The 12,981-nt window shown below is 42.7% G+C and overlaps 2 protein-coding genes across 4 annotated transcripts in view; one reads left to right on the forward strand and one right to left on the reverse strand.

Moving 5' to 3' along the window:
- Positions 1 to 4,162: 4,162 nt before the first annotated feature.
- The window catches only part of LOC141730464 (uncharacterized), a 39,444-nt gene continuing 30,625 nt past the window's right edge, over positions 4,163 to 12,981 (reverse strand). Inside the window, exons 2-3 of the mRNA XM_074548509.1 lie at positions 8,818 to 9,424; positions 4,163 to 8,154 (exon numbers count right to left, since the gene is read on the reverse strand). Of these exons, the coding sequence (XP_074404610.1) occupies positions 8,047 to 8,154; positions 8,818 to 9,424 (715 nt within the window). The 3' untranslated portion in view covers positions 4,163 to 8,046. The remainder of the gene's footprint in view (positions 8,155 to 8,817; positions 9,425 to 12,981) is intronic.
- Positions 9,283 to 12,981, forward strand: part of TLK1 (tousled like kinase 1) — a 76,585-nt gene continuing 72,886 nt past the window's right edge. Inside the window, exon 1 of one of the 3 annotated variants that reach the window (XM_005484052.4) lies at positions 9,283 to 9,424. Coding sequence is in view for 1 of the 3 variants with exons in the window: in XM_005484051.4 (XP_005484108.1) it covers positions 10,014 to 10,161 (148 nt within the window). In the remaining 2 variants the exon portion in view is untranslated. Of the gene's footprint in view, positions 9,425 to 9,677; positions 10,162 to 12,981 lie in introns of those variants that run through there. The other 2 variants (XM_074548508.1, XM_005484051.4) reach the window with 2 other exon arrangements.

A 12,981-nucleotide genomic window follows, 5' to 3' on the forward strand; every position in this document is an offset into this window, starting at 1 on the left:
CAACATAAGTGATGCTTTGGTTTCTTTAGCAGGGATTGCATGAGTTCTTGGGATGGAAGTGTCACCTGATCACCTGTGGCTATAGCTTGACACTCTGTGTCTGTGCATGATGTGATCTGAGGAGCAGTAACAGTGGTACCTAAAGCTGCTCTGGATAAACACAGGGTTCTGGTGACAGCATCTTAAGTACAGGAGAAAAGCTCTTGTGCAGGTTATGTTTATAATGCCACCATATCCCTGAGGTGCTGACAGAGCTTCATTCACAGTTTTTCTGTGGGTTGTTTTTCTGTATTTCACGTTTCATTTCTCTTTCTTGATGAAAATCATTGACATTACTTCGCTTTAAATAAGGACGTTAAGAATTAACATCATAATAACTTCTAGTACCCTAGTCATTTTAAAAGAATTCAAAATCTCAATTTGACTTCTTAATGGTAATAAAAGTTATGTTTTGGACAATAGAATTGTATTTTAAGAAATAATGTAATTAATACAGAATAATTAATTTTGACACATATATGTATAAAAAGCGCTAAAGCGAGTTTTCTTTTTTTTTTTAATTATCTGAATTTTTATTTTATGTGGAGGTTTGTTTTATTTTACTAAGGCCCTGGCTCCCCAGTTGTAACAGTTGTCCTGCTTGATCTGTAGCAACCAAGTTAAATGAAACATGTTCTCCACTCATGAAATCATCACAGTGGGGAAAAAAAAAGAAAAATGAAAAAAAAGAAAAAAGAAAAAAAAAAAGGAGGTCCAGTCTATCCCTGTTGCGGCAGGAAATGGGTAACTAGGTCATCCCTATCCCTGACAGATGTTTGTATAGGCTGCTGTTAAAAACCACAAATGAAGGGAGTTCCACAACCTCATAAATCTGTTCCATCTAATCTAGACTTTAGGTTAAAAGGATTTTTTTTTGTTGCTGTTGTTTCACTTTTCATATCTAGACTACTCTTCTTTGATGCAAACTGAGCAGTTACTTGTTATAATTCATTGTGTACAAAGGTCCTGACTTTCTGTGTTCAGCTTTTTACGCATTTTACACCAAGTCTTCCTTTTTCTGAGGAAGCAAAGCCTCATTTCTTCCACCTTTCCTTGTAAGTCACATACTCAAAATATCATTCTTGTTGATTTCATTTCTACTCCATCCAAATTGTTGAAATTGTTTTTGGAGTGCATTGCCCAAAATTGCACAGAATGCTCCAGCTGAGACCTCTGCAGCACTGAAGATTGCAAAATAATTAGGTCCTGCATCTCACATACTGCACACTTCCTAATACATCTTGGAACATGAAATGCCTTTCTGCAAGATCATCATGTGGACTCATATTTAGTTTGAAATCCACTTGAATCTTCCTATCCTTCTTTGCAATCCTTTTGCCTTGTTAATGAATCATCAGGTTATATTAATATACTCTGTCTTATTTTTCTCAATTTCAGTCTGTCTAGTATGAGCTTATTGCAGTTGTAGTTTCTCACATTATCTAAATATTTTGGATTCTGATCTGCTTACCTGTGTTTGCAACCCCCTTCCAAACTTTTTGCAAATTTTACAAGGTTGCTCCTTTCTCTATTTTCCAAACTGTTCAATGAAAATTTGAGTAGAATAGGATGGATGAGAAATCCCTGAAGGATGTTACTGCAGTACCATCTTACTCTGTCAGAAAATTGTTAAAAAACACTTTTTGGAAGAAATACTTAACTACTTGTGTGTAAATTGTTACTTGACTTGGTCTGCACCATTTTTTCTATTGCTGGCAAAATTAGAGAGAACCCAACTGAAGCCTTTGTTAAAGTATAGATACCACATTTACTGCTTCTTTCTTATTCAATAGGCCTGCTGCCCTTTCTAGGAAGGAAATTGGAGAGATTTGACACAATAATGATCCTAAAATTACATTTTAAATATACTATGACAGTATCTCTGAGATGTATGGTTATTTATGAGAGGCCAATGGCATTTTGTTTCCTTAGGCAGTATTTTCATAATTTCTAGTCTTCTTCAACCTCTCTTGCACTTCATGAATTCTCAAAAAACCCAAACCAAAACAACGACACCCTCCAGAGCACCCCCTCCCTGCTCCCAACCCAGAATCATGATTCAGAGATTATTTTATCTTTTAAGTGCTCCAGGGTAATTTTTAGCACATTTTCCTATGGAAACACAGTTTATACAATCCCACATATGACCAGTCAGGCCACGCCATGCCTTTTGAACTTGTTGCTTACTATCCAGCTGAAGCGGACCAAGTAGTTGTGGTCTCAGAGACGCCACATTTCTAAAGATTTTGTGAAAATACGCAGGCAAATAGAGAGCCTACCATGGCAACAAGGAATTCAGTGTAAATGAAACCCTGATATCAGGTACTGGAAAACTCACAGAAGAATGTTATGAATATTCCAGCTATAAATTTCAGTCATACTTTTTGCTCTGGGCTAATGCAGTCAAGAGACACGAGGATACAGGGAGGCTGGCTTTATCCACTGCTTTCTGAACTACATGTTTAAATCAGCAGGATTGGAAACTGGCATTTCTTAATATTGCTTAACACATTCCTTCCCTTTTCTGGTCTGTGTGTCTTAGACCTTTGTTGAAATTAATTGCTTTGCATGTCTGACACTAAGATATTTTGTAGACACATTAGGCAAATAAGCTTTTGTGTATTTCAGAATTCTTCATCTCACGTTATTTGCTGTCTCTTACTTAGATATTCTTTTACTTAGATCCTTTCCTAGATTAACTCATATAGCCTCTTAGCCTTCATCCTTTGTTCCTTGTGTGGGTTTCTAGTTTCCAGTGTGTTACTATGCTTTTAAACTCCTTTTTAGGTTATTGTTTTCACTGTTTTGTGTGATTCCTTTCTGTTTTTCAGTTAACCAAATAGCTCCTGATGAAGCCTTGCTGCTCTCTTCCAGTGCTTACTTTACATCAGGGTACTCTGCTGTTGTGCCTTTAATACACTTCTTTCAGTAACTGTTGGCTCTGCTATGCTCCTATTTCCTTATGAATTTCTTCCAGAAGATCTACCCACCCATTCATTCCGTAAGCCAAGAAGAATCCACGTTTGGAAAGCCATACTCTTTCTGTCGCTCAATGCTTTCTTTGGCATCATTAATTTTATTGTTTTGTGATCAGTTTAGTATTTATATCTTCCACCTTTGTCTCATTAGGAAGCATTAACTGATGAGCTAAATATGCAAAGCAGCCTTTCCTCTCTTATCTCTTCAACTGTCTCAGAACCCTGAAAGAAAGGTTGTTCTAAATCTGCTGACTATGGGGCTGTTATCTTTTTTTTGGAGGTGTGCTTGGACAGAACAAGGGGTAGGACATTGAACTGAGTCAGAACAGTTGGAGCAAAGCAGCTCCCCTATTCCCAGCACAGGGGGCATTGCAGAATGATGCAGCAGACCAGCTCATCTGGAGCTGGAAGGGAACAGAGGCAGAGTCTGTAATTAGAATACTGTTATTTTAGCATCTAATATTTAATTATCTGTCAGGCTTATCGTTGGTGTTTTGTGGCTAAAATTTGAAGGCCTTATTAAACAATTATAAAAAAAAACCCAAACCAACAACCCTAAACTGGTAAGCCTGTTGCCTGAAAAAAGCATTAAGACATGCCCCATTGCTATTGGAAACCATATACAGACATGGCTCTCTGCAAACACTGTCTGTCTCTAATGGCTTAAAATCAAAGGCAACAAAATAAGCTCCAGGCAAGACAGATACTTCAGGAAAGAAGATATAAGGTGTAAAGAGTGAGACAGAACTATGAAAGACGTGTGGGAAAGCATAAGCTTAAAAAAACACGGAGAGGAAGCCTGACAGATAAGAGGGGCCTGTTTACCTGACAGCAACATTGTAAAAGGAATAGTCTGAGTGTAGAAAAAAATTGCAGGGAAGAGCAGACAAGTAGATTGCAAGGGACATGGGAAGGAAAGTAATATAATAAAATGAAAACAGACAGATGGGGAGAAAGAAAAATGAATGTAGCATCCATCCAGACTTTTTTATTTCTTCACCAGAGAACATTTAAAACCAAATTATTTTTTACTAAAATGACATAAACAAGAAGATTGTAAAACTGCCCTTGAGTCTGACTGGAATGTAGCTAATAATCAAAGTAGCTAGAGCTGGAGTAGAAAGAAATATTTGCATGGCAAAAAAAAAAAAATCCCCCAAATTCTATTTAATTTTCATGTTTGGTTTGACAGGAAGTTGTGTGCAGAATTCTTGGAGATTTGGAACAAAAATCATTATAGCAGAGGTGGATCACTGAATCTGACTAATGGTGATGATATTAAAGGTATAATAATTGCAGTTTATGACAATTACATAAATGATAAAAATATAACTGTGTTTACACAGTGTTTGTGTCTAGTTCTTAAACGTAGGCCTAATGTGATAACATTGTTTTCATTTTAGCTTCTCTGCATCTTGATAAGCTGGTAGGGAAGATATTTTTGCTAGTGTATTATTTATGCATGTTTTTGTTACCTTGCAACTCAGAGTTGCTGGCAAATGCCATATTAAAAAAATTGTAAAGCTTGTAGTGCAGTATATGGCTTAGGAATGCAGTTCTAATTCAGTGAATCTCTGAGTTGATTTAATTGAGTTCAAAACAACTTTTTCCTATAAAAGTGTTATTGCACTAAACCAGTTTTAGAAAACTTTAACTAAACTTTAAAATCAATGTTAGTACAATTGCAACATTCCTATTTGCTCATAAATAGAAATGCTTCATGAGAAAACAGGTGCAGAAGCTGTTCCAAGCTGAGATAGTGTTCTATCACAGCAATGCGCTTGCTGCCACAGTCATGTGGCATTTTACACTGTAGTTGTGCCAAAACTGAATCTGAATCTTCTGACCTACAGAATACAGACTGGAAGATTCTAGTCATTATCCCAGCCCAGACTGGCCAGGTGCATGTTGGTCTGATCCAGGGAGTGTCCATACATGTGCTCAGCTGTGTTAGAAGAAGGAAGGACAGAGTGTTTGAGCTACAAACTTCCAGCATTCACCAAGACAGAAGACAGCATTTTTTTTCTGTTATATTTTTGCAGCATATTATATTACATCTAACCTAGAAATGTCATAAATACATCATTTTGATGATGAAATAATTTCAGCATTTTCTACACAAGGTGCTACACCAGTGTGTCTCCTTAGTTGCAAAAATATTTTTCTACTATGTTAATTAAATCAGATTGGCTGCTAGTGTTGGCATAGTTATGGGATCTGTGTAGGTCTTTCTATATATGGGGTAGGTGAGTGCATGTGTATACATATTTTTATGTATAAAATTCATAAATATTGGCAAATATGCAGTGAGGCATACTGTAAAAGCTTTTGCTTTAAGAAAATAATGCTATGGGTCTATTATCCAGTGCTAGGCTGACAAGGAACTAACAAAGAATTTGAAACCTCCATTTCACTGGCATCACAAATAATTGAGGGGATAAATCAAAGGATGCTAAGTCTTGGTTGCTCTACTGTCTTGTGCCAAGTCCAAGGAGATGGAAGAAGCTATATGTAAAATAAATACCAAAAGCATCAGAGGTAAGGACCCTAGTGATCTCTGACTCCTGGCATTTCCCCGGTTTGTAGCTGATAGACTGATTTAAGTTTGGAAGTATATGGTGTAGCATATAGTTTAGAGCATATAGTTTACTACTTTGCAAAGATATTGTCATTTCTTGTAACACTTCACGTTCCTTCCTAAAAGAACCAGCCTGCTAAATCAATTCCCTCTTCTACCTCTACTTCCAATCATCTTGTGAATTGGAGGCCTTCCTTCTAATTATTGACATAATTTTAAAATTATCTTATTTGGAACCTCTGTGTAAACATACATTATTCATATAATCCTGGCTTGGTCAGTCACTACACCTTGGTATTGCACCATCTGCTGCTTGCATGAAACCTAAGCCTGCTAATAGCAAACTGACTTTGCTGGGAAAAACACAAGATATATGCAGTGATTAACAACATGTGATATTTGATGTTATTAGGGACAAATCTTTCATAAGGACACCAAAATGTATTTGGTGCCTATGAACAATGTAGCTCTCGGAACAGGGAAGGAACTGCCATATCTCTGTAACTTGCCCCTCAGTCACAGCATATTCTTCCTTAAGAACATGTGGGATAAACTCTGGATTTTATGTGTAATGTTTGAGATTATGTCTCTTTGTTCTCTAAAGGATGTATGTGAAATTTTGTAATTGACATTTGATCCAAGTGCACAGTAATCTTTACAGATGCAAGGTAGATGTCTCCAAAAACTTATTCCTGCTGTAATCTTCCTTATTGTCACTATTCAGACTATTATTCTTTTCTTTAGGCACCTTCCTTTGCTGCCAGTTAACTTCTCTTACTTCCTAGAGATTGTGAACTTACTGTGATAAAAGTTTCTTGCATAGATAATTCCAGTGACAAAATTGAAAGCTCTTAGAATTTTAATGCTTTTCAGGATTTTGTTGCTTACCTTTTTTTCATCTTTGGAATAAGGAAAATTCCTTATACTCTTCCATTCTTCAACTGTCCTCAATTAGAGAGTTACTACTGTCATAAACATTGCTAACATTCATTTGACACATTCTTATGAGAAAATCAGCACACAGGGTTCTTACTCCTCTCTGTTCTGATCTGAGTTTTGAGGTCCTCTTCCTTAGGAATTAGCAAAACTAAATGAGTTTTCTGGGACTTCACCTGGAATCAAGTTTTCCTATGTAGGTAGGTGTGTGGCACCTTATTCATTGTTATCCAGAGCAATCCCACTAAAAGTTGATTCCCTCTACCTACTACCTCAAGTTATGCCTGATGTTAATGGTATGCAGTGTTCACATAAACCTTGATAAAAACTATTCTGTTTCTAAGAATTAGAAGGCAAAGAGAAAGATTTAATATATATTATATTTTAAAGAAATAATTAGTAATACTTAGTACTATTTGTGTTGGATTTAATATTTATTATTTTGGGCAGGTGATGCTGACTGACTGCTCACCACTGTGAGAGAAAGGCCATCTCTCTGGCCCCCAGATCATAAAGTTTTATAGCAAAATAAAGACAAGGCATTCAAAGAAAAGCATTATGTACATTTACGATGCTATTTGATACAGGAAGTCTTTTGAAATTTGAAATTTCTGAAAAGTACTATGGAAGATGTTCTCTCTTGCCATGATACTATTAAATTTGTAACACTGAGGCAATGTGGCTTACAAATAAAGGGGTACATTAAAATCGGTGTCAGCTCTAACTCAGTATGAAAGTAGGTTTTCTGTAAACTAAAGAGAGGAATATACCCAACTCTATGTACTCTTGAAGTTATATATGTTGTCCCATCTGGAGATGATGTATATAATTCACACTCTGCTTTCAATCTCTACTTCAACAATGCACGAAACCAAGAGATACAGCTCTATATGCAGACTCAACCCATATTTTGCAGCAGACACTGTGCTCTGCTGGGAAGTCATGCAGTATGTGCCCACTTACTCCTGGTCCCTTGGTGAGGTGTTGTCTAACACATTATGAGATGGCAAAAATCTGATTATTTTTCATAGTGTTAATGAAAATATAAAAGACACTTCAGCATTTTTATAATACTTAATCTGCATGTCTGATAGAGGAAGTAATGAATGGGATCTTCTTCATGATGTCCTGTTCCCCTAATCAAAGCAAATAATGCTTTATTTGAACAAGTCTCAACTGTGTCAGTGGAATGATTTGTAGGCAACAGTTTGTAAGCAAAACTGGAAGAAAGAATGCTTGTTTATGTATGGTTTTGTAAGGATAGCAGGCGTTTGTATTAAGTGGATGCAAAGGGCTATAAATGAAGAGACAATTTCTTTCAGTTACTGCTTTTTACTTGGCAGATTTTAGAAGCAGCATGCTGCAGCATGATATATTCATCAGGAAACCAGGTGCATGTTCACTTATGCTATCATATGGATTGTGGGATTATCAGTATGTTTTAGTTTTTACCTAGCAAGAATATTCTATACCAGCTGCTAAGTATTAATGCAGTCAGAGTGAACCAGCACTGTTTTACTTCACTCCCAAGTATTGGAAATTTCCTGATGTAATTTGCTTACATAAAGTCTTTAGGATGAAGTCCTTAAAAGCAATTTCTTGTTGAAGTATCAGATCACCTCTCTGCAAAAAAAAAAAAAAAATCTATCTATATATACATATTAGCTGTTACTAGATATATGCCCTGGAACTGACTTGTTTATCAAGTAAACATACTAATTTTTACTTTAAGTTAATACCAAACTGCAAGGAAACTTGCAGCTATGCTGTATACTTGTGGGAGGTGAAGATCTTAGATAATTTCACAGATGTCACTTTAAAAGGAAGAGACAGAATTAGTAATATGTGTGTTGTGCAGAGAGCTGCAATCCAACATTAGTAATCTATTCCTGTCATTCTCAAATAGAGGAGAAAGTAGGTTAGTAGATGGACAGGATGTCTCCACACAGCAACCACAAAATAAGCGCCATGCCTGAATGATGAAGATATTCTTCATATACACAGAATGCAATATATCTGCAACTCGTGATTTTTTGTAAGTAATCATAGTAATTTTTATCCCTGTTATATATCTAAATATATATAAAATATATTTACCAGTTGCACTGGTAAGTTAAAAGGCTTTGTTTCAGAAGTGACTTTCCATATATCTTACATTCTCAGTTATGATTATGTTAATTTTAAGGAAGGAATAACTGAAAAATTCGGCTAAGTTTGCAATTTAGTCTCCAAACTCAAGGCAGAGAGGGAAGTTTTGAAATTTGCCAGGTCGGCGCTGGTGCCCACCTGGGAGCCCCAGCCTGGTGGTTGCAGCGGGTGAGGCGGTGGGCCTGGTAAATGGCTCCTGCCCGACTTCCAGTTCACCCGGTGGGAGCTCCCGCTCCGCAGCGAAGCGGGTTGCGGCTGGCGGCCAAAGCCTTCTCTCTCCCTCGGGACATCGGCTTCTCCCGAGTGCCCCCGAGTCTGCTGCCACACCGTCCTGTCCGGGAGAAGAACGCTGAGAAGCGGCAGGCGCCCGAGAGCGCCCGGAGATGCTGCCTGAACAGCGTTCACCTGGACCGCGCAGGGAAAAGCCCGCTCAGCCCCGCCGCTGCCGCCCGCACTCTCGCAGCGGCGGGCCGGGCTCGCCCCGCGCGGCCGCACGCCGGGGAGGTGCCGGGCGGCGCGGCCCCGGCCCCGGCAGCCGCGCGTACCGTCTCCGCCGCCGCTCCCGCCCCCGCCGCCCCGCCCCGACACCACCATGGCCGTGGCGGCGGGGCGCGGGGGAAGGCGAGGCGGCACGGGCGGACCGCGCCGCCGAGGAAACCGAGACGGAGGAGAACGGCGCGGCCTCAGGGGAGCTAGCTCCGGCCGGGCCGGGGCGGCCAAGGGAGGGCCGCCCGCGGCGCGGAAGGTGCGCGCTTGGGCAAGGCGGGGAGGTATCGCCGCGGGACGGGCATGCACGGGGAGAGGGGTCAGCCGGCGGGTGGCTGCGAGCTGGCCCGGGGTCGGAGCCCGGAGGCGGGAGCAGCCGACGCGCTCGGGCCGCGCGGCGCAGCGGGGCCGGGGGCAGGTGCGTGCGCGCCTGGCGCCGCTCCCGCCGGCCGCCCCTGGGCGGCTCCGGCTCGGCGGGGCTCGGCTGGGCGCCGGCGGAGCGCGGCGCTCGCTCGGCTCGCGATCGTGTTTGCGCATGACCCCTCCCCGCCTGCGCCCTCCCCTCCCCTCCCCGGCGGCAGCGGCGGCGGCGGCGGGGAAGGTTGGCCTCAGACACAGGCGGCTGCTCGGCGGCGGCGACGCAGTGCAGAGGTGCGGGCAGGTTGCGCTGGCCCCGCGCCCCGTCTCTCCCGCGCCCCGCCTGCCTCCGGAGCTCGCTCCCAGCCGGCGGCCTCCCCGCGCCGGTGTCGGGCCGGCCCCCCGGCCATGAGCGCGGCGCTGGGTGTCCCCCCGCCGCGCCGCCTTCCCCGCCGCCCCCGGCGGCTGCCGGGCTCCAGGAAAGTAGCTTGATGAGTGTCCAAAGTAGCAGTGGAAGTTTGGAGGGGCCGCCATCTTGGTCCCGGCTCTCCACGTCCCCACCGAGCCTGCAGGGCTGCTCCGCGGCGGCGGCGGCCTCCCAGCTGCACGGCGCGCCGCCCGGCAAGCCGCCCAAGGAAGGTAACCAGCGCGCCGCGGGGCTGCGCGGGGGGCCCGGCCCTTGGGGAGGGGCCCAGCCACCGCCGCCGGAGGCCGGTCCCGGGCCGCTGGGAAGCGGCGGCGGGAGAGGCCGGTGCCCCCGGCGGCGGCGCGGGGTCAGCGCTGGGCCCGGTGGTGGTGAGCGGAACCTCGGTCGCTGGGCGAGCGGGGCCCCGCCGCCCCCGCCCGCTCGTCAGCGCGGCGGCGCCTCGTTGTTACCCCCCGCGCCGGGCCGCGGAGGGGGACCCGCCGTGCTCCCTCCGTCCCCGGGCCGTCCGCCCGCCGCAGCCGCTCGCGTCTCCTCGGGCGGCCGCTCGCCGCGTCCTCCCCGAAATAGGCTCCCCTCCGCCAGCGGCTAAGTAGAAGTGCTGCGCCGGAGGATGCAGCCGCTGTTGCTGGAGGGAGTTGGGCACTTTTGGCATCATGGAGGTGGGAAGAGAGGGGTCGGAGGTTCGTCCCCGTGGGGAAAGCGCCCTGGGGGGCGGCCGGTTTTGCGGCCAGAAGTGACAGGGCGCCTTGCGGCCGCCACGGAATGACTGCAACTTTCTCCTGTCCTCCATCACGCCTTCGATGATAATATTTTTCTCCTCCCTCCCCTGCTCCTCCCCTCTTGTGTTACACCGACAGCGACAGCAGGGTGTTGTGGGTGTTTGCAGGGAATATCTGTATGAAGGTTATGAGCAAACAAGTCCCTTCGCTGTTCCCTTTCGGGTATTGTCTGCTTTTCCTCCTTGTGTTGTGTTGCCACAAGATGTAGCAGTTATACAGCTAGTGAGTTGCTCGGCGCTTTTAGCTAAAATAACTACTTGCTGAACGCCAGTTAGTGGCGGAGGAGAACTTTTATGCACAGATACTTGCATACCGAGCAGTTGTATAATTTTAATTGATTTGCCCCAGATTAATGAATACCATGTAGCGTTTCTTGTAGCATCTGCAAAACGTCATCGCCCAAGCAGGAAACTTGCTAACTTAAAATAGAAATAGTTGCGAAGATGGAGAGTCTTTGTTTTTTAGGTCTTCCTGTGGTTGCTTGCTTGCTTGTTTTTTTGGTTTTCTTGGTTTTTTGTTTTTTTTTTTTTTAATTTGGTTGATAAGCAATGTAGGGTCTTGGTAACAGGGACTCGACATCCTGGAAATGTATAATGCAGTCTGGTTTCTCCATTTTCCACACCAGTAGTTGTCAGACTTGTATCACTCTGTGTCACTTTTGCACACGCTCCTGCAGGTAGATTGACATGAAATGCTCTAGAAAATACCTGGGAAGGAATTATGGTATATGTTAAAGATGCTGAGTAAAGTGGCAGGCATTTTGTGCTCATCTTCTCTGGAAAGGGAAAGCTTTTAGAAAAACCACCAGCAGCAGCCAAATTCATAGTTTTAAGTTTATTGAGAGCAGGTTTCTTCACTGCTGCAACTCTTTTTATGAATATGCATGCAGGTAATATGTATATGTAGGATATTTTTGGGTGTATTTCAGATACCTGCCACACAAATTTGAAATTAATATTGAAATATAAATTATGTATCTGTTTATTTTAACAGAAAATGGTGGTCCTTGAGTAGCTCTGTTGAGACAAGAGAAATATGTTTGGTGAAGCTCATTTTTAATATGATGATTATACTATTTACATTTTTCTTTCTTACAACTCACGCTGTTGGATTTTTCTGGGTACTGTAATTTGCATCCTCTAATACAGATTATGGGTTAGAAGTAATCAAAACCTTGGTGTTTGCTTGGTACTGTAATGTGTTGTATTTGCATGGTGTTCCTGGGTTATGTTTAAATTGTATGTCCTCGCTAGGTAGCTCTCTTTGAGAATAAGCATAAGCTGCCATGCTTGGGTTCATGTTTTGCATTCATGCTTGTGGGATGTTATCAAGGCATCTTACTTTATGTATATATGTTTTACAAAGAAATATCTTGCCAGAAATCAATAGGCCCTGAAATAAAAATACATCAGTATGTTCATAGACATTGGCTTATATATGTTTAAGATTGATGCCAGCTTAAACTATTAAGCAAGGAATATTTGCAGTGCAGTGTGTTTATGGGAGCCTGGGCCATTATCAATTCTGAACTTGTGATACCTGGTGATGTTAATGGAGCCTGTGAGTTCTGGAGCAGTGCACAAGGCTGCTGGCCCATACTGGATCACAGCTGCATTGCTGCTGGTGCCAATTTTGAGTGGGTAATATTTACTGATACAGTGCTTTTGGCACTTGTGCAGAGCTTCTTTCCCAGCTTGGCCTTCTTGTTTGTGGATTAAAATCCCTTTGGTTGGCTTTGGTGAGAGTTATGTCCCTGTTGCCTTTGGAAGTGTAGACCTCCACAGAGTGTACCACGTGTGCTGTGGTTGGTCTGACCTCACCTATGAAGGCCTGGTATCAGCTCACATGTCTCACCTGGGCATTTGAACATTCTGGTTTATTCAAAACAGAAACCCTCAGTATCTTGATTTAGGAAATTCTAAAAATATTTTTGGAATCTCTAATAAGAAAAAAGCAGAAAAGGAAAGCTCTGGCATATATAACGATTGCACAAACACGTTTAAAAAAAAAAGGCAATATCTTGTCAGTATCAATAGACTACTTGGAAAAGGTCGGTGAAATTAGAGGAAATAATATTTTAAAAATATTTTAATCTTTTAAAATGCACTGTAACATTGCAGCAATATTTTCCATTGGATGCTGTCTTCTATATCTTGATCTAGAGTGGCTTCATGGCTCTACTGTATTGATTTGAATTTATGTTTTGAGGTTTTGAAATAAAAAGACTGGGATGGACTTGAATACAGTTGCAGC

This window comes from Zonotrichia albicollis, chromosome 10 (assembly GCF_047830755.1).
Source record: "Zonotrichia albicollis isolate bZonAlb1 chromosome 10, bZonAlb1.hap1, whole genome shotgun sequence".
Classification (NCBI taxonomy): Eukaryota; Metazoa; Chordata; class Aves; order Passeriformes; family Passerellidae; genus Zonotrichia; species Zonotrichia albicollis.